The following is a 20,495-nucleotide window of genomic DNA, read 5'->3' as shown; positions in this document are numbered from 1 at the left end:
ATTTCCTAGATATTCTTAATGTATGTAGGTACTAATGGTTTTTCAGTTGTGTTACACATATCTTGTCCCACTTAATGGCCTATCTTTTCCATCTCTCTAGGTGTCATTTGATGAAAAAAGATTCATAATTTCAATATTAGTCATCATCTTTTTACTTGCACGTTTTTGCATGTTTGTTTAAGAAATCCTCCTTTGACTCAAAGGCATAAAGATACTTTCATATATTATAGTTTTGCCTTTCACACTGATTTTTTTTCCCCTAAAGATGTGAGATACGGTTTCAGTGTTACTGGGTTGTTTTTGTTTTGTTTTTTATGGATGCCAGTTGTCCCAGCCTCATTAGGGAAAGTCATTCTTCTCTCAGTCTACAATGTCCATTCTGTCCTTACTCATACTTTCACAGATTTGTTTAAAAGTTTTCTACTTTGTTCTTAGGTTCTGTTTGCTGATACCTATACCTGTATAGCACTATCTTCAGATTCCCAGTATCTGATGGGGCAAGTCCAAGTGTCTTGGTTTTTCTTGGCCCTTAGCTCTTCCATTAAATATTTAGATCAACTCTCAAGAATGAAAAGCTTGACACTTTCATTGAGACTACATTGAATCTGCTTTAACTTGAGGGGAATTAACACCTTTACATCTGACTTCCTATTGAAGAACATTTTATAGTTCTCTTTCAGTTAGTTCCTCTTTAATGTCATTTGATAGTTTTATGTTTTCCTCTATAAAGGAATTGCATGCCTTGCCGAAGACTGTCCTAATCTTGATGCTATCGTGAGAATTTTTAAAGATTTTTTTGTGAGCTTTGTATAGAAAACAAATGACTTTATTGATTTTGTACCCAGCAGTCTTGTTAAAAACTCTTAAATAATTTTTTCATAGGTTTTGGGATTTCTACAAATATAACATTGTAAATGAATCTTCTTTTCCAATATTTACGCCTTTTTTTTTTTTGAGGGATAGTTGATAGTACAAAATTTTCTAAGTTTCAAGTGTGCAGCATAGTGACTCACAATATTTAGAGATTATACTCCATTTATAGTTGTTACTGTCTTTATGCTTTTTGAATGTTGGATTTTATGAATGCTTTTTCTATACCTATTGAAATTTTGCATTTTTCCCCAAATCTCCTCTTGTGATTAACTACTAATTTTTCTGAAATTAATACAGACTTGTACTCCTGAAATGTTTTTACTTTTTGTATTGATTATTAACTTTTTTATACATTGCTGGGTTTGGAGGATTTAGGGGATTTTAATGAAAGAGCTGAGCTTGAAAAACCTTTTCTGAAGCTCTCTTTCTCTGGTTTTGCTATGAGGTTATACTAGCCTATTAAAATGATTGGGGAATTGCCCCTCTCCCTTTTATCTTTAGGATATCTTAACATCAAAATTATGTTTCTCTTAACTTGTTTGGTGGAATTTACCTGTGAAGTCATCTTGGCCTAGTGTTTTCATTGTGTGAAAATTATTAATAACTGATTAAATTTTCTTTTTCTTTTTTTTTTCTTTTTTTTTTTTTTTTGTCTTTTGTCTTTTTAGGGCTGCACCTGCAGCATATGGAGGTTCCCATGCTATGGGTCTAATTGGAGCTGTAGCTGCTGGCCTATACCACAGCCACAGCAGCGCCAGATCCGAGCTGCATTTGTGACCTACACCACAGCTCATGGTAATCCTGGATCCGTAACCCACTGAGCGAGGCCAGGGATTGAACCTACCACCTCATGGTTCCTAGTTGGATTCGTTTCTGCTGCGCCACAGCGGGAACTCCTGATTAAACTTTCTTAATGGTCTGTGCTTATTAGATTTTCTTTCTCTTCCTGAGTCAGGTTTGGTAAGTTGACTTTTTCTAGGAATTTATCCATTTTATATAAATTTTCAAATTTATTGCCGTAAAATCTTCATAATGTTCAACTGTCTAATCACTGTAGCATCTCTACTTAAGCAGCATTTTTCACTCTGATATTGTTTTGTCTTTTTTTTTTTTTAAGTTTTGCCTGACTTTATCTTTTTGTATTTTATTTAGTCTCATGGATCTTTTCAAAGAACCAATTGTTAGCATTGTTTATCTTTTCTGTTCTTTATTTGAGCCTATTGATTTGGTTCCTAAGACTTTCTTCCTTTTCTACTTAGGATTTACTTTTTTTTTATAAAGGGGTTGGCAGGACTTGACTTTATTGAACTATATACAACTTATTTTTGGAACATTTAAGTATCACTAGTCTTTCTTGCAACATTTTAAAGTTTATATTTGACTTATTTATGAATTATCAATACATTATCTTTCTGAATGCCATTGATGATTTTAACATAAAACAATCTTTTAAAAAGCATAGTATGTCCATATGCATTTTATCAGAAATCCCTAAATCAAAGAAATGTAACCCATTTAGGCACGCGGAATAAAAGATGCTACAGAAATCATCTTTGAGATGTCAAAAGACGAAAGAAAAGATTTCTACAGGACTATAGCATGGGGTCTGAACCGGCCTTTGTTTGCAGTTTATAGAAGAGTGCTTCGCATGTATGATGACAGAAACCATGTGGGAAAGTATGAAAACTTGTAATGCTGCATGTTTTCATGTAATTTAGGGGAAATATTTAAGGAATTATCTTTCTTTAATAAAATTATGATCAAAGTCTTAACTGGAGGTAGTTATGAATTACTGTTGAATGCTGTTAATATTTTTATTCTCCAGGTCCATGTCGTGACTAGGGTGAAAACGCTTTACAATAAGGCCTCTCTTAGAAATTAGAATCTAAATTACCTTATGTAATTACCTTTATGTAATTAAGACTTAAGATTTAGCTGACTTAATACATCAAAGTCTGCTTCGTAGTAAAGTAACATTGTAAGAAATATAATAGTGGTAAAGATTTAGGAAGTATGAAAGAACTCCAAATTCATTGGTAACATTTTTCCTATTCGTCATTATAGTGTTAAATTTCCAAGACAGTGACTTTTTTTCTTTTTTTAAAAAAATCATAGTGGAAAATAACTAAATTTCTGGATAAATGCATGGATTTCTATTATAGGTAATATCTGTGGAAAGCCATCATATCTTCAATGCAATGATAGTATGGTGTTATTGACATATTTTAAATTTCTGTGTGGGAGTTTTGGGTGGTAATAGTGCGACCTACTATATACTGCTTTTTAAAAGAACATTGCATTGGCTATATTGAATAATTACCCACTTAAAAAAAAGAACTTTACATTGGAGTAAGAGATGTCAGATGTCCATGCATAGGTAGAACAAATAAAGAGAAAATTTTTCAGTGACTTGTGAGAATTGATCATAGATTTTTCTTTTTGGCTCCAGTTTACAATATCATCCATAAGTCTTTTTAGAATAGCTAGGATATTAGAGCACTTGAACCTAACTTGAAATAACACCAGAGTTAGGCAGCATAGGAGCAAATATATTTTAAATGTTGAATTTATGTAGAGAAAATTGTTTATAGTGCTCACTTTTATTGTAGCTTAAAGTGTTTGTTGGGGTTTTTTTGAAAGAAAATAGGATTAATTTTGATTTTTATAAATCTGCTTTGAAATTGGTTACTTTAAAAATATTATCCATATGCTAAGTGACTTAACATTTGGCTCCCTAAGTGAAATTGTGGTTTTTATTAAGGTTTTTAGCATTCTTTGTTTTAATTGATCTTCTTAACATTTCTTTAAATTTCTAGATATACACCAGAAGAAATTGAAAAGCTCAAGGAGTAAGTTTTAACTTTATTTTCATTAATTTTGATAGTTGAGTTTTAGTTTTTTTAAATATCTTATGTTTTGTAAAGATTTACTTGGAAAATGTCAAGGGATTTTTGGTAGACTGGTATAATTTGATCCTGCTGGTAAACATAGTTGACTGTAAAAAGAACTTGTCAGATCTGTCCCTGCACAGAGTAGCCATGCCCATAAGTGTAGTCTTCGTCTTGTCAGCCACCAAATGAAATGCATCCTTAGACTACTAATGGGGATTTCAAAAGAGATTAATTCGATGGTCATTCTTGGTGGCCTGAAGAATAAATTTGGGGGGCTTACATACCAGGATCAAAACCAGGTGTGCTACATGGCTTAGTTTAGAATGGTGAGTTGGCAGATGTTTCACTGACTGTCTAGGCTGACTCTACCTTACAAAGTTTATTTTGCAGGAAACATAATTTTGGGACCATTAAGTGTGGGTTAATGGATTGTATGGATCATGAAAAAAAATTGAAGGCTGATCCTGTTTATGATGATAAAAACTTGTGAAACTTTTTCAGATGTCTGAGAAGAGCGTGTTAGGAGGACTCAAAAGGGAAAAATCTGGGGATTGCCTGGGAGATTGTGTCAATAACCTGAGGGGAAATTCGGGTCTTTTTTGAACACATATCCAAGTTACTTATTTCTTCTCTGACCCAGGAAAAAGGCAATTGCTGCCTGTTTTTTTTCACCCACAGACAACTGTGGACCCCCCAAAAAGGCCACACTTTCAAACTTTGGCTCTCAAAGTATTGCTGCCCACAACTTCCAAACCAGTCAAATGGGAAGAAGAAGAATGAAGAATAAATGATGAAATTAAAAGGGAGAAAACAGTTGAACCAAATGCTGATTGGCAGACTCTTGTTTTAGGCTCCGGATAAAGCATGGCAATGACTGGGCAACAATAGGGGCGGCGCTAGGAAGGAGTGCATCTTCCGTCAAGGATCGGTGCCGACTGATGAAGGACACTTGCAACACAGGTACTGTGAGTGCTGCCTTCATGTGCTGCCCCTTCAGATCCTGCTTCTCCTCTCTTCTGGAGAGAGATTTGCCATTCGCTGTAGGCCAGATTTTCTTTTCCAGTGTCCTTTTTCTTCACATAGACCTAACTCATCCTTTATGTTTGTGTTTTCTGTAAGGTGATGCTGTCCTTAGTATCAGAGGCTTTAGGGCCGGTGAGTTTCCGTCTTGTAGCAGCAATTCAAAACTTCTGCAGTCGGCAAAGTATCTATTTTCATTTCTTATATACAGATATTTTTAAGGCATATATATGCAGGAAGTAATTTTAATTTCAGCCCATCTCACTAATGAACTTATGTTGGCAACAGCTTGTCAACCCATATTTATGAAAAGCTTTAGTTCTAGGCAGGTCCCAACTTAGGAAGAAGCTGTGTTCCAAATGTTTGTATGTATTTTGCTTATTTCTCAAACAAAAACTGAATTTTTCCATAGAAAAAACTTGCGATGGGTGTTTCAGTCTCCAGGCTGGACCATAAATGCCCAGTTAACTCATAATATATACAAATGTACTGATTGATGATACTGTTAAACCTAACTTTTGTGGCCAACAACAGTATTTAGGCTCCACCAGCAACTCTCACGAAATCTTTCTGAGCCTCGGTTTCCTCTGGAAAACGAAGAAGTTAGAATAGATGATTTCACAGTTCTCTTTTTAGCCCTAATGTCTGAAGGATCCACAGTCTTTGCTCAGTCTTTCAACTAGAAAAGCAGTTTTTGAGCTAAGCTTGACTTTCTTGGGAGTATATTTTGTCCTCACCTCTGACCCTGCTAAAGTGGAATCAGTAATGTTTCTTGCTTAACCATTCCACCAGCACTATTATCTACAAGGCAATGAAAACAGAAATTGTCCCAGCTCTGCCATTCTATAGTGAATGGCAGCCTAATGAATAAAGCAGGAATGGGAGTTTTAGATTTACAGTAGGACCTGAGAGGTTCATGAAAGACATTCTGAGTATAGAAACCCTTTTGTTTGTGAGCATAATTTGGAAAAACACTATGCCATTTCCTGATTGCCAGTCTGAGGGAATGAACGGCTATGTATTGTTTTGGATCAGGAGTTTTCTCTTTGGACGACACCATGAGACAGCAGTCTGAGTTTCCCTTCCTTTTTTGCCATGCTGAAATAGGAGAGCAGGACTTTGTCTTGAATCCACAGTATCCAGACCTGTGCCTGTACCTATTAGATAGTAATATTTGTGCAGTGAATGAATCCCTGAGAGGCAAGCATATATAGCCTTTTTAAAATTTTCTAGTTTTCAGCTACTAGTAACAAAGTGGCAACAGAAGTAGAAGACACTTTTAAAAGGTTTGCTTTTTTTCTTTCTGTTTTTATGCTCAGGCTTTTTAAAGAAAAAGACCAAAAGGAACATGTGTTACAATTAATGGGTTTATGGGTTTAAAAAATCTAGAATGGAAATATGTGTGAATACTAGTCTCAGACTTAAATGTTATCACAGAAGCTGGAGCTGGGGTAGTGGGGAAAGGAGATAGTGTAAACCTAGTTTTCATTTTTACTGAAATGAGGAAGCCCTAGGCATTATTATACTTGTCCCTCGTCATTCGTTCCTCTAAGTTATGGTCTCTGTTGAGCTTATTACTTAACTTCTGCAAGAGCAGGGAATCTTAGGTGGGACTAAGAAAAAAAAATGAATTTCTGTTTAGTGGAACACTTCCCAGTTAGGACATAGTATAACTTGAGAGAATATAATTCTTTCTAGCTATGTTTTAGGTAGTTTCTCTTTGCTTAAAGGGTCAGTTGGTGCTTTGTGTTAGGATTCTATTCTTTTGTAGCACTAAGAATCTTCCTGGGCTACTAAGGTACAACTGTCTTGGTAAGCACATGCAGGCTTTCCATATGAGGGTTGTTCAGAAATAATTCTAATTCACTGCATACTTGCCATCAGTCCTTGGAAATACAGGGCTGAATGTGATTTGCAAAATAAGGAGAAGGTAGCAGTAGTAGTCTGGATGATTTCCTTCTTTCAGGAAAGTGGACAGAAGAAGAAGAAAAAAGGCTTGCAGAAGTGGTTCATGAATTGACAAGCACTGAGCCGGGTGACATAGTCACACAGGGTGTGTCTTGGGCAGCTGTGGCAGAACGAGTGGGTACCCGCTCAGAAAAGCAGTGTCGTTCTAAGTGGCTCAACTACCTGAACTGGAAACAGAGTGGAGGTACTGAGTGGACCAAGGAAGATGAAATCAATCTCATTCTCAGGTTTGTGTCCTAAATCTTTTAATGACAAAAGCTGCTTAATTGCTGCAGCTGTCTTGATTGATTTTCCTCTTTGGGTTTCCCTAGATGCCTAAGCATCCTTTCCTTAGAGAGCCACTGTTTAAAATCTTAAGTATTGAGCTCGTTTTTGTTTTGTGTTTGTTCCTTTTTTAGTGGATTTAGTGCTCGTATAAAGTACCAGATTGAAGGCGTGGAGACTGAAGTCCTCTATATCCACAGAACAGGTATGGCACAGGCAGCGGCAGTGCAGCTTTTCCACTGTCCCACCAATGTGCCTCAGTGCTAGCCGAGAGGGACCATGTGTTGAGGGCACGAGGGCTGTCAGTCTCCATGCCCTTCAATCTTTGGCTTCTGTGCCAAGATTGCCCAGTTACCCTACACCTTCAAACTGGACCAAATTAGACACTTCCATTTCATACATTCCCAAATAGCTTTAAGATAATAATCCCAAGCTTATTGTTTAAAGTAGTTGGTTTAACCATTAAGACTCAGTGACAAATGGGGGGAAAAACACCAGTAAGAAAGTATTTGAGACATTTCAGCAGTAGAAACTGTTTTTGTGGCCATTCCCTACTGAAAATTAAAATCATGACAGTTAAAGCTAGAAAACAAATAGACCATTAAACCCCCAAAATCAGTTGTACTATTTTGTGTTGGTTGTGTTTTGGGGGTTGCTGCCTGAGTATTGTTTTTAATCTTTTTATCACTTTGTTTTGGGTTTTGTTTTAATATGGTTTTTCAAGCTAGTCATCTTTATTCATAGTTCCTAAGTATTTTCGTTTATTTTACAAATGGAAAAGCTCAGGTCTGGAACATAACTTAATGTGACACATTATAAAACACTGTAGAACACTGCACAACTAAACCTGTTCTTAATCCTACTCTAACCTTTAGCTATTCCCGTAACTCCACAGTGCTTCATCTGGTTCTGACCATTTATGGTTCAGCCCATGGTTTGTACCTTTAACAAAAGGCTGTTACTCTGATGTTTCAGGGCTCTTAGCTCCACAAGCAGGTCTGCATTCGTGGAATCAAGTCCTTTCCCATGTATCTGAACAGTAGCATCTCAGTGATAGAACCTGCCATTCCCTTTATTGTCCCCTGTAGTCAGAGGAGGGTTCTTAGGAAGAAACTAACATCTAACAGAGTTCTTTTCTGTAACCTGTAGGATAGCAGAACTTGATGTAGCTGATGAAAATGACATAAACTGGGATCTGTTAGCAGAGGGATGGAGCAGTGTCCGTTCACCACAGTGGCTTCGAAGTAAATGGTGGACCATCAAAAGACAAATTGCAAACCATAAGGATGTTTCATTCCCTGGTAATATATTATTTGCTTCTTAAGCCCTTCCCTTATCTTATCGTATTTAGTCCTCAGGAATTAGACGTCAGAAGTCCTTTTACTCAACTGAGGAGATATGAATTATAGTAGATACTCACTTCAACTTCTGCTCTATTTCTTTGGGTAACGGTCTTCCCTTGGGTAATTTGCAAGCACCTAAGATGGAAGTACACATTTACACACTTTGTTGCCCTTCACACAAATACGAAGAAATTAATTTTAAATATGTATTTTCACTGTATAAAAAAGATGTATCTCTGGAAGTTCCCTTATGGCACAGAAGGTTAAGGATACAATATTACTGCAGTGGTGGTACAGGCTGCAGCTGTGGCACAGGTTGGATCCCTGCCACAGCTGCAGCCCCCAAAAAAATGTATTTCTAAAAACTTAGTATTGAATCAACTTCTATAAATAATTTTGAGTATCTTAACTTGGTTTCTTATTTAGAGAAATTCTGTGATTTATTTTGTAGAACAAAGACTTAAGTTTTTAATTTCATTTGTTATATAAATCTAGAGATCCTAGTTTTGCTTAAAAGTGAGGCACAGCATACTTTCCACTTCACTGTCTGCTTTGCACTTAGGCATGGAACTAAGTTATACAGTCTGATTTAGGTAATCAGATTCACTCCCATTGGTATAGTGCTCCAACCTCCATTTTTGCAAAGGAAAATTAAATTCTGAAGAACTTTGGCTTGATGAAAATGTTATTTTTTTCCTTTAATACCCAGTTGTAAGTTTATTTTACATTTACAACATTATAAATTCTGGTATAATATAGAGTGAATGAGGAGTTCCCATCATAGCTCAGCAGTAATGAACCCGACTGGAATCTATGAGGACACAGGTTCAATCCTTGGCCTTGAACAGTGGGTCAGGGATCTGGCATTGCCATGAGCTGTGATGTAGGTTCGTGTGGCTTGGATCCTGCATTGCTGTAACTAGTATAGGCCAGTGGCTACATCTCTGATTAGACCCCTACCCCGGGAACTTCCATATGCCGCAGGTGCCGCCCTCAAAAGATAAACAAAAAAATAAGTGAATGAATACTAAGGTAACATGAACCCAGCCAGACTGCAGCATCACCTGAGGGGGTCTAATAGTTTATCATGATTAATAGAGGAGTTGGCTTTCCTGTTTGAGAACTCAAGGTGGTTGCATATTACTCTTTGGAAAAGCTCACCTGCTACTCTGGAGTTTTAAGTTAGACTCACAGACTCACTGATTATGCCCTTGTTGTAGCTAAAACAGTCAAGTACCTTTTGAGGCCTGGGGGTCGGAGGAGTACACTATTCATTGCTAAATGAAAATAAGCTACTTAGTATTACCAATAGTTTTCCTAAATACTAAGAATTTTATCAGGAAGCCCTAGGACCCAGGAAATGTTTTATTTCCATGTTCCTCACAATGGTTATTAATGTACCTTAGATGGTAAGAACAATATTATTTTATGAACTTTTTAAATATGTTTTGATGTATATAACATTCCCAAAAATTTCCAGATAGGTTGTAGTTTTAAAATATTTTTATTGTTATTTTGATAAGATCTCACATCCAGTATACAATCATTTATTCCAAATACTTTCCCTCCTTACCCCCCCCCCCACCTCCCTTGCTGCTCAGATGGTGGTCTGTCGGAGAATCAATGTTCTTTTTGTCTACCCATCTCCCTTCAGTCTTGATAAAAGGTCTTAAACAGTTACATGAGAATCAAAAAAACAACCCAACGCTGTTGGAGAATAAACCAGGATCTGGAGTTCCAAACAGTAATTCCAGTTCCAGCGTACAGCATGTTCAGATCAGAGTCGCCCGCTTGGAAGACAATGCGGCCATCTCTCCCAGCCCCATGACAGCCCTGCAGATTCCAGTCCAGATCACCCACGTCTGTAAGTGTTTGACCCTCAAGACTCCTTTTGCTGTTTAACCTATGTGATTTAATTAGTGGCTTTGACACCTTTCAGTCATCTAGGATGTTAACAGAAATTTATCCAAGTTGGCGGACTAAAGGAGACCTAAGGCACTTTACCTTTATTAGCTTGATTAATTTTGGTACAGAGGATGCATGTGTGACAGGAAAGACTGATAATCAACTGCCCAGCCATTATAAACCACTTTAAATCTACTTTCTAGATGCTATAAAGAAATAATGGTTAATAGAAAATCACCTAAAATATAGGGCTGCATGTGCGGATATGCAAGATCCTGGGCTGGGGTCGAAATGAGAGCTGCAGCTGCTGGTCTACGCCACAGCCACACCAACACTGGATCTGAGCCATGTCTGCAATCTACACCACAGCTCACGGCTATTCCAGATCCTTAACCTACTGATAAGGGCCAGGGATCAAACCCACATCCTCATGGATACTGGTCCAGGTTGTTTTGCTGAGCCACAAGGAGAACTCCTAAAATACAGTCCATTGAGCAAGGAAATAGAGTCCCTAAAGTGGTACACTTAATTTGTATTAATTCACCATAAGACACACAAATGTGGAATGGATTTGAGGTGATCTTGTAGAAGAAGTGGGTTTGGTGAGGTTGAAAAAGATGTTCTTTTGGAGTAAAGAACCAATTTCCTATGGAAACTCTTTTGTTTACCCCTCTTTTCCTTAGCCTCTGACATTTTTTGTGCTTAATGAGCCAAGAACCCAGTGATTGTTACAGGGAGAAGAAATGTATTTCCTTATATCTAACCTTTCTTTGCATTAGCATAGGGACAGAAAAGGAATGAGAATAAAGTTCTCAAACCATGTTATCTCTCACTCTTACTTCACTTTTTCCCCTGATATAATGTTGTCTATGGAAAGGTCACTGCCACGAGTATATCAGTCACTGGGGTTATTCTCAACGTGGGGATTATTGGCATTCTGAAAGGGACAATTCTTTGTTGGCAGGGATGTCCTATACATTGTAGGATGTTCAGGGTCCCCTGATCTCACCAACAAAGCACCAACAGTCCTTTCCAGTCAATATGACAGGTAGTTTGAGAATCATTAGGCCACTTTTTGGTATTTTTAACACTTTATTTCTGTATATTCAGTGACTGTCACAGTTACACCTTAAGAGACATTTAAATTAATTACATTTGTCTAGTTCTTAAAGTTCTAATTTAAATTTGGTTATTGCTTTAGCTTTCTACCAGTGTTAATAAAGCATGAAAAATTTATTTTCTTTAGCCCTGCTTGTTTGTTTTGTAGTCTTGAGAATTGCAAAGCAACTGAAATGACTAGTCCACCATAAATAGGAGCACTACTGTTGGCTAAAAATTAATTATGTGGAGACCGTTATAATTTTCCTTGGCTATTGGGTTGACAGTACTTACCGAGAAAATAGCAAACATTCTATAATTACACAGCATGGCTTTTAAGTATTTAGAGTAATTTTATTTCTTCCAGCAAGAAATGTAAGCATAGTTAAGTTTTACAGTACCATTATTCTTGGCATTTGGGCTAAAACCTTCTTCCGTTACATTAGAAGTCAGGGATTGGCAAATTTTAGGGCTTGAATGTGTTAGGCTTTCCAGGCCACATAGATCTCTATGGGATTTTGTTGTGTTTTTAAACAATCCTTTAAAAACATAAGAACCATTCTTAGCCTTGAGAGCCACATTTGTCCCTGGGCATAATTTGCTTACCTTGATTTACATTATCTAGAATCACTTCAAATTATTCTAAGTATGATCTTAATAGTCCATCAGATAATAAGAGAAATAACATGAATCAAGTGCATTTCTTTTAAACTGAGAGGTATTATAGTCAGAATATAATAAACTAAATATTATACTTAAAAGTCTATTCCAAATGATTTTTCACATGGATTGATCTACAGATGCACCCAAAGAGATCACGTTTCTTTTGGCTAGCCTTAGTTCTGTATAACCTTTTGCAGACACTGATGAAGTCTGAGCCTCAGGTGACATATCTGTAAAGAGATTATATAGTCTGATCTCTAAAGTGCTATTCTAATGTGGCAGATCTGAATATTACATGCTTCTCATGGTTTTTATCCTCACAACAACTGTATCAGGGCAGGGCAGGATAGATGAGGTCTCTGAACACTAGTTTGGGTTTAAAGTGAGTTATCTGCTCAGGTTTCCACTGCTGGCAGTGGTCACTAGAACAAAAGCCTGGTGTTCTGGGACTACCATTCCAGACATCTACACTGCTTACCAGAAGGTCCAGGAAAACTTATTTTCTATCAAGTTCCTATCCCTTTGCAGGTTAGCCTTAGTATAGTCCTCTTACTTCCTAACATTAGAAACATTTTATGATCTATAATACTAATGGTGGAGCAAATATTGTCTCTGTCACAGCTACTCAGCTCTGCCCTTGTAGTGCAGAAGCAACCATAGAAAATACATAAACAAGCAGGCATGGCTGTGTTCCTAAAGAACATTATTTATTAAATCTGGGAGTGGGCTGGATTTGGTTATGGGTCATGGTTGGCCAACTTCTGCCACCCCAGACAAATCCATTAGATTTCTTATTGCTCATAAGAAATTTAAATGAGTTTGGGTTTCCAAGTGAAGTATTCAGTCAGTACGAGACTGCCTTCATAATTGAATACACTAAGGAAATTTAAGTTTACAGAGTATTTTACTGATTGTCCTTGTTCTTACCACAGCTTCAGCAGACTCCCCTGCTGCTACTGTTGACTCGGAAACAATAACACTAAACAGTGGAACACTACAGACATTTGAAATTCTTCCAGTGAGTATCACTTTTGGCCATTATATGCAGGAGAAATCAGTTGGTATCAATTTTAGAAATATAACCAAATGAAATAAAAAAATTAAGGGATTGTCATTAAGCATAACTCTACCCAGCATTTTGAAAGCCAGGTGGTTAAAAGACAACATAAATCAGAATTCCACTTTTATAATAAATTGTTATTTTTAATCTGTGTATAAACCAGTGTATTCTTTTTATACATGAAAATGATAGTGCCAACAATCAGGGTACATGTTATATATTTGTGCTGAGTCATAAATATATGCCAAAAAAGTTCATTTCAGTTATTTAAGGAAAAATTTATGGAATGAATTATTTACTGACATTTATTCAGTAAACACTGCACTAGCCATTGGGGATACAGAATTTAAAAGTCCCAGCCTACATAGTATAGTCACTTAGCAGTCCCTTAATAAGTTAGACATATAGTTACCACCTGACCCACCAGTTCTAACCCCAGGTATATCTAAGAAAAATAAAAACATATGTCTATATAAAAGCTTGTACATGGTCATATTTATAATAACTAAAAAGTAAAAATAACTGAGACATCCATCCTCTGATAAGTGGGTAAATAAAGTGTGCTACAGCCATACATAAAATGACTCTTTGGCAATTTTTAAGTAGTACTTGTACATGCTATCAGTTTTTAAGTATTACTTGAAAACATGCTGAGTGAAAGAAATCAGACACAAAGTGTCATAGTGTGTGACTCCCTTTACTTGAAATGTCAAAAATAGGCAAATATATAGTCAAAGTAGATTAGTGGCTAACTGTGCTAAAAAGTTTTGGGGAGAAACAGGGCACGACTATTTATTTTAAGTGCAATTTCTTATGGGGGGTGATGGAAATGAAAAGTCCCAGTTCTTTCCCTTTTTCCTAAAATAGGTAAACCCACAATTATTAGCTCATTTTTCATGAAAAAAAAAATAAAGTATATTTTATTTAAATTATGTCAAGATTTATTTGATGTGAAGAACATAAAGGGTATTATTAGTGCAAGAGTTTATTTATCCTATCCACAGCCAGATCTCACAAGAAAGGCCAATATAGCAAAAAAGATTCTCTTTGGAACAACTTTAGGACTTGTACTAGCTGCTTGCTGAACCTGAGCCTCAGTTTCCTAATCCAGTGGTCTCTAAAAGGGGCATGTATAAGGTAACCAGTTGTCACAGGCAGAAAATAGAACTTCATTTTATCTTTTTTTTTTGCCACCTCCCTTTTTCCTCCCCCTTGGCCAAATAAACAATAGATACACATTTATTTGAGGTGTGTTTCAGGTTTTTACTAATGGGGGTCACAGTCAAATATTTAGAGGCTTCTGTCCTAACTTATTAATAAAGCATGATAATAGTACCTCAGCCTCAAAAAATTATGAGAATTAAATGTATTTAAGTAAATTAAATATATGTATATGGTATAAATGTCATGTGAAGTATTTGCTGCCTGATTATATGTGGTTACTAAATACAACCTTTAGGAAAAACAATCAGCTTTTACCTTTATAGAGAGGGAGGGGAAAAAAAAACTTGAGTTGAGTCCCCACTGTGTGCCAGGCCCCATCACAGTCATTTCTGATCCTCGCAAGCTTTTCCATGAAAGAGAGTTATTATCCCTGCTTTAGCATTAGGGAAACCTATATTCAGTGAGTCAGTAGCCTGGAGAGCTGCTATGGCTTAAGTCTGTAAGACCACATCAGACTGAAGAACAGGCTAGAGGCCCTTAATCCCCAGCTGTACTCTAAGTGCAAATACTGTTCCTTCAGAGTGTTAGGATAATCTAAACTCAGATTATTATATAGAATCTCATGGCTGTGAAAGGTGTGTTCATTCAGTCAATAGTTTTGTCCCACTTCCATAAAAGATCTCAAAAGAAACATACTACCATTTTTTTTTCATTTGTGTTTTTTGTTTTTTAATGGCCACACTCTGGAGACATATGGAAGTTCCCAGGCCAGGGATCGAATCCAAGCCACTGTGACCTTTGCCACAGGCTCAGCTGTGGCAACACTGGATCCTTTTAACCCACTGCGCCAGGCCAGGGATCACACCCACACTGCCAGACACACACAGGACCCTTAATCCAATGCACCACAGTGGGAACTCCCTACCAGCTTTTCAATTAGGAATTTTTTCTTTCAGCAGAACACGAATTACTATTTCTGTACATTTTCCCCAACATAAAAAATATATTTCCTAAAATTATAATTAAAAAAAACTATTAAAGAAAGTAAACATTGCCATAGTGCTTTTTCAACTGGGAGACTGCCAGTTTTAATGTGCTAAAGAGGAAAGATAGAGAGGAACGAGTACGTATGCTGGCTTACTACACTGGAAACATGTCTTGGACCTAAAACAAATAGTTGAGACCAGACCATAGAAATACAGGGGGTGAAGAGCAGGGTCAAGGCCTTGCCTCTGTTAAACCAGCAGACTGAGAAATGACAACAGATAAACATCCAGCATATTATATACCCTGTATTTTATTATTTGCCTGTTCATGATTGGTAAGTACATTTGTGATTAGTAAATTAAAGTCCCCATTTCAGATGAAAAGGTAGACTTAATGATACTAAGTCTACTTAGTAGTCTGATGCACCTGTGTTGATCTTGTTTTTTCTTTTTTCTTTTAGTCTTTCCATTTACAGCCCACTGGCACTCCAGGCACCTACCTACTTCAGACAAGCTCAAGCCAGGGCCTTCCCCTAACTCTGACTGCTAGTCCCACAGTCACCCTGACAGCTGCTGCTCCTGCATCTCCTGAACAGATCATTGTTCATGCTTTATCTGTATGTTACCTTTTGTGCATGCTTTATCTTAGGTTACCTTCCTTGATTTTTCTAGTTTCTGTAGAAGAGACTGGCTAAGAAGTGTCACTGGAAAAAGAACTGATGTCCCTTCCAAAACAGTATCTTGGGGGAGGGGAAGAGATATATTTTGAGCTCAGTTCAAGGACTTGAGTACTTGTTAAGGACCAGGAGTAGTTGATGCAACCAAAGGAGCCAATACTAATGTAGTCCATTTATTTAAACATTTGGATTCTTCCTACCACTGTTGTCCCAGGAGCAGTGTTTTACATCTTCACTGGAGTACATCCCTCATCTGTGTCTTCTCGCATGAGATGAGCTTATATTAGGGAAAAGGGGGCTATGAGGAGAGCAGAGGCCCCAGTCGGTAAGGAATAGGGGCTCTAGAGAAACAGCGATAATAAGTACACTGCAGTTCCAGAGGTGAGAGGCATGGAAGGGACAGGAGGGTACCACCTATGTCATTTGCTGTCTATATATAACTTTAGGCTGGTAGGTGCTTTTTCATTTGATATTGATCATTCTCTTTAACATTTTATAGCCAGAACATCTGTTGAACACAAGTGACAACGTCACAGTGCAGTGTCACACACCAAGAGTCATCATTCAGACAGTCGCTACAGAGGACATCACTTCTTCCATATCCCAAGCAGAACTGACCGTGGATAGTGATATTCACTCATCGGATTTTCCTGAGCCTCCAGATGCACTAGAAGCAGACACTTTCCCAGATGAAATTCATCAGCCTAAGATTACTGTAGAGCCATCATTTAATGATGCTCATATATCCAAATTCAGTGACCAAAATAGCACAGAACTGATGAACAGTGTTATGGTCAGGACAGAAGAAGAAATCTCTGACAGCGACCTTAAACAAGAAGACGCACCCTCTCCTCTAGCCCGGGCTTATGTTACTGAGGTAAGTTGCACTTAGGGAAACAGCCTTAAGCCTCAAACCTAGAGTTTGGGGGGAGTCTAGAAATCACTTGGAGTGATATCTTCCAGTACCTTCCTCTTTTCTTTAGACACACAAAACAAAATGCAAACCCCTACCTGACTGCAAAAGTAACAGCAGTGTTACTGTGTCTTAATACAGGTCCTTACTAAACCGTTCCCTGTCCACCTCCCGTAGTTTGAGAAATGTTTGTTGGAACCCCTGGGAGCATTTTCCTGAGGGCGGCTTATAACACCACTCTGGTTCAGCTCAGGAACCTCATCCCACAGTGGAACAGCATTGTTTCTTCTATATTCAGGAGACCTGTAACTGAATTGGTTCTTTAAATTATTTTTTGTATTTTAGTATTTCATTTTAGGATTTAATACATTGGAGTAGGAGGTTATTACTTTTGTCCATTTTAAGACTTATTGTCATTTGTTGGGATAATGTTTGAAAGTTAAGTCCTTTCAAACATAAACATGTTGGGGGACTTAAGGAAAACTAATAAGGAATATGAGACAATTTCATTTTTTTAAATTATTATTATTTAGGATTTAGAGTCTCCTACCATAGAAGAACAAGTTGATCAAACAACAATTGATGATGAAACGATACTTATCGTTCCTTCACCACATGGCTTTATCCAGACATCTGATGTTATAGATACTGAATCTGTCTTGCCTTTGACAACACTAACAGGTACTGTAATACAGTAACTTCATCATGTGTTTAATAAACCTTAAGGGGGAGATCAAACAGTCAGTCTTGTTAAATTTTCATTTTGGTAGAGGGAGAATTACTCCAAATTCTTGACATGGATTAGAGGATATATGTGTTTAACTTGAAATTTAACTTATTACAGATCCCATACTCCAGCATCATCGAGAAGAATCAAACATCATTGGATCATCACTGGGCAGTCCTGTTTCAGAAGACTCTAAAGATGTTGAGGATTTGGTAAACTGTCATTAGGTAATTCTTAGAAACAGGTAGTTCAGGCAAAGAAGCCACACTGTCAATTACAACATCTCCAAAGAAGTAAGAGCAACCCCAAGAGGCTTAATTTACCATTCCTCTGGCTTTTAAATAGCTACAGTGCTTAAGCCACATACAGTGTTGCTGCTCTGACCTTTTACCTCCTTTAAATATATCGTCTGAGGTCTAATCTTCTGACAGTGTGTTGCTGAGTGGAGCACCGGGGTCTTAACTGCAGAGATCTCAATGATTAGTGTTATTTGTCAGCGGGGAATTTCATTCACTTTAGCTGAGAAAAGTTTAAGATCACCAAAGCTTAACTACTGTTTTTAAAGCAGTAAGGTTTATCTCTAAAGACCAGATACGGCCCTCTAACCAGTCTCTAGTAGGCCTGTTTATATTTCAGAGAAGTCACATCAACATGGTATAGAGCTTACCAGTGAACTTCTCCACAGAGATTCACATTTTAAAGAAGTTTGAGACCTGAGGTGATTTTGTGGTGGTTACTTTTGCTTTACCCATTGCTGGCAGTGGGAGCTGATTTGGGCCGGATAAAGAGGAAAGCATTAAGAGTTAAGAAAATTCACTACAGGTTTCTTTTATAACTTTTAAAGGGACTATGGGTGACAGTAGTAAAACAAAAATTCAGCAGAAGCTGAGTTTTCACCCTCTCAGAACCCACTGTCATCAGTTTACAAAGTTAGCACTTTGAAGTAAAACTAAATGAGAAAGGAAGTAGAGTTGCCTATCCTATACCATGACCTTTTCTCCCATGTTTTACATATAAATTGCCCAGGAAATAGTTGAGGAGAGTATAGTATCAAAGTTTGCCGTTCACTTAGTGCATTAACTGGTGGGGATGTGATACAACTTCTCCCGCAGGCAATTTTTAAAAAATTTACTTCTGTAATGAAAGGAAACAAATCAAGAGTCATTCCTGTACTAGCGAAGGTTAAGCCAAAATTAGCCTCTAGGGCTTTAATGAATATGACCCCTATAGAAAAGTCACAAAAAAAAAAAAAAACTTGTATAAATTATTTTATTTATTATTGTAATTAGATCTACACAATCAAAGTTGTCTTTTCACCGTCTGTGTTTTGTTAATGTGAAATTAAATTGTAGTTATAAGCAAAAGTGGTTGCCTAGGGAACAATAATTGTATATTCAATTTAACAGAAATAAAATAATATTTGTCTTAAAATGCAAGATTGTTTGTTACATAGCCTTTCGCCATGCAATTACATTATAAAAAGTTTTAATTTCAAAAGTGAAAATGACTTGTGCCGTTCGAGCTTTAAGGGGGAATGTTTAAATGCAACACCAGCTCCTTAAAGAAAAAGCAAGTTGATCTAGGATATGTTTCCCCTGCAAGAGGGGATTTAGATTTACAGTTAACATGAAAATCATGTGTCAGGCTTCTGCAAGAGATTCTTCAGCATACCTTATCCAGCTCTTAGTCAAGTCCAAATATAGAGCTCTGAAGAGACCTGGTAAGTATTTCTCCTTGGCAGCCTCACTTTCCCACATCATGGAAATACAAATTTGCACATATACATAACATGATGATAGAAAATAAGATATAGTAAATTAGGTTTCTAAATTTCGGTTCTAAGTCTCCTTGTCGATACCAGTAAATCTAAAAGAAGAAGAATTAAATAAAAGTTTAAGTAATAGCACTTAAACTGAATATTCAAAATTTTAAATACAACTAATTCTTTTTCCATTGTGACCAATTTCATCTACATACTATTTCCCCCTAAATGAGGCTAATGCAGCCAAATTTTATTCTTTTTTTTTTTTTTTTTTTTTTTTTTTGTCTTTTTGCTATTTCTTTGGGCCGCTCCCGCAGCATATGGAGGTTCCCAGGCTAGGGGTCGAATCGGAGCTGTAGCCACTGGCCTACACCAGAGCCACAGCAACGCGGGATCCGAGCCGCGTCTGCAACCTACACCACAGCTCACGGCAACGCCGGATCGTTAACCCACTGAGCAAGGGCAGGGACCAAACCCGCAACCTCATGGTTCCTAGTCAAATTCTTTAACCACTGTGCCACAACGGGAACTCCCAAATTTTATTCTTTTCTCATCAAGTAGTACCAACTGAGTTTCCATATCCAAGATCATACTTATTCCTACTTTCTCAATTAACTTTGTTTAGTGTTTCAAGCACGAGTCCACCAATCATTTGGCAGGTCATCCAGGAATATATATCTTCTAGGGATATTTTAAATATATCTGAATAAAAGGTACAACTCTTTTAGGTACTAGAAGGGAGGACAGCTTTAAATTTCTTTAACTGATTTAGACTGCCAACACAAAAGAGGGCTTTACACATGCATATATTTGGTTTAAGCCAGATCACTGTATTCACATCTGGCTTTAGGCTGGGAGGGGGAGGACAGCGTCTCTGGTAGCTTTGTTTCCAGGGCTCTCAAAGTGGGATGGGCCCATTCTTAGATCAGGTCACAAGAATACAGAATTGGCGAACTTTAAGCTTGGAAATGTCCCCTGGTTTAATTTTAACTCAGATAAGTACATTGTTATGATTTAAGCCCTATGTGAGTCAACAGAACTGTGTTTAAGGGTTTGTTGTTTGGATTCTGCCTCTCCTCAAGGGAAGTGAAACAGCAGCCAACTAATGAATGACTGAACACTTGGCAAATACCCAACAGGGGATCCACTACCATCTTTGCTTCTTTACCTAAAAGAAAGGC

The 20,495-nt window shown here is 37.2% G+C and overlaps 2 protein-coding genes across 29 annotated transcripts in view; one reads left to right on the top strand and one right to left on the bottom strand.

Moving 5' to 3' along the window:
- DMTF1 (cyclin D binding myb like transcription factor 1) overlaps positions 1–18,983 on the top strand; it is a 46,318-nt gene extending 27,335 nt beyond the window's left edge. For 18 of the 23 annotated variants that reach the window (XM_084977254.1, XM_021063471.2, XM_084977252.1 and 15 more), the window contains 11 exons: positions 2,393–2,550; positions 3,690–3,722; positions 4,615–4,724; positions 6,751–6,979; positions 8,166–8,317; positions 10,014–10,223; positions 12,958–13,043; positions 15,697–15,852; positions 16,412–16,789; positions 17,359–17,506; positions 17,670–18,983. In XM_084977254.1, the coding sequence (XP_084833380.1) occupies positions 2,432–2,550; positions 3,690–3,722; positions 4,615–4,724; positions 6,751–6,979; positions 8,166–8,317; positions 10,014–10,223; positions 12,958–13,043; positions 15,697–15,852; positions 16,412–16,789; positions 17,359–17,506; positions 17,670–17,779 (1,731 nt within the window). In that variant the 5' untranslated portion in view covers positions 2,393–2,431 and the 3' untranslated portion in view covers positions 17,780–18,983. The remainder of the gene's footprint in view (positions 1–2,392; positions 2,551–3,689; positions 3,723–4,614; positions 4,725–6,750; positions 6,980–8,165; positions 8,318–10,013; positions 10,224–12,957; positions 13,044–15,696; positions 15,853–16,411; positions 16,790–17,358; positions 17,507–17,669) is intronic. The other 5 variants (XM_084977259.1, XM_084977257.1, XM_084977258.1 and 2 more) reach the window with 1 other exon arrangement.
- The window catches only part of TMEM243 (transmembrane protein 243), a 59,229-nt gene that overhangs the window by 17,478 nt on the left and 21,256 nt on the right, over positions 1–20,495 (bottom strand). For 3 of the 6 annotated variants that reach the window (XM_005656706.4, XM_003130210.6, XM_005656707.4), the window contains exon 5: positions 18,808–19,418. The exons of the other annotated variants lie outside the window; for them this stretch is intronic. In XM_005656706.4, the coding sequence (XP_005656763.1) occupies positions 19,296–19,418 (123 nt within the window). In that variant the 3' untranslated portion in view covers positions 18,808–19,295. Of the gene's footprint in view, positions 1–18,807; positions 19,419–20,495 lie in introns of those variants that run through there. 6 annotated transcript variants of the gene reach the window in all.

Source organism: Sus scrofa, chromosome 9, assembly GCF_054392235.1.
Source record: "Sus scrofa isolate SSC_HxYL_T2T_F1_AM1 chromosome 9, Sscrofa_HxYL_maternal_Yorkshire_Landrace_v2.0, whole genome shotgun sequence".
NCBI classification, from domain to species: Eukaryota; Metazoa; Chordata; class Mammalia; order Artiodactyla; family Suidae; genus Sus; species Sus scrofa.
Note: the sequence above shows the minus strand (reverse complement) of the source record. Positions and strands in the feature narration are given on the sequence as shown.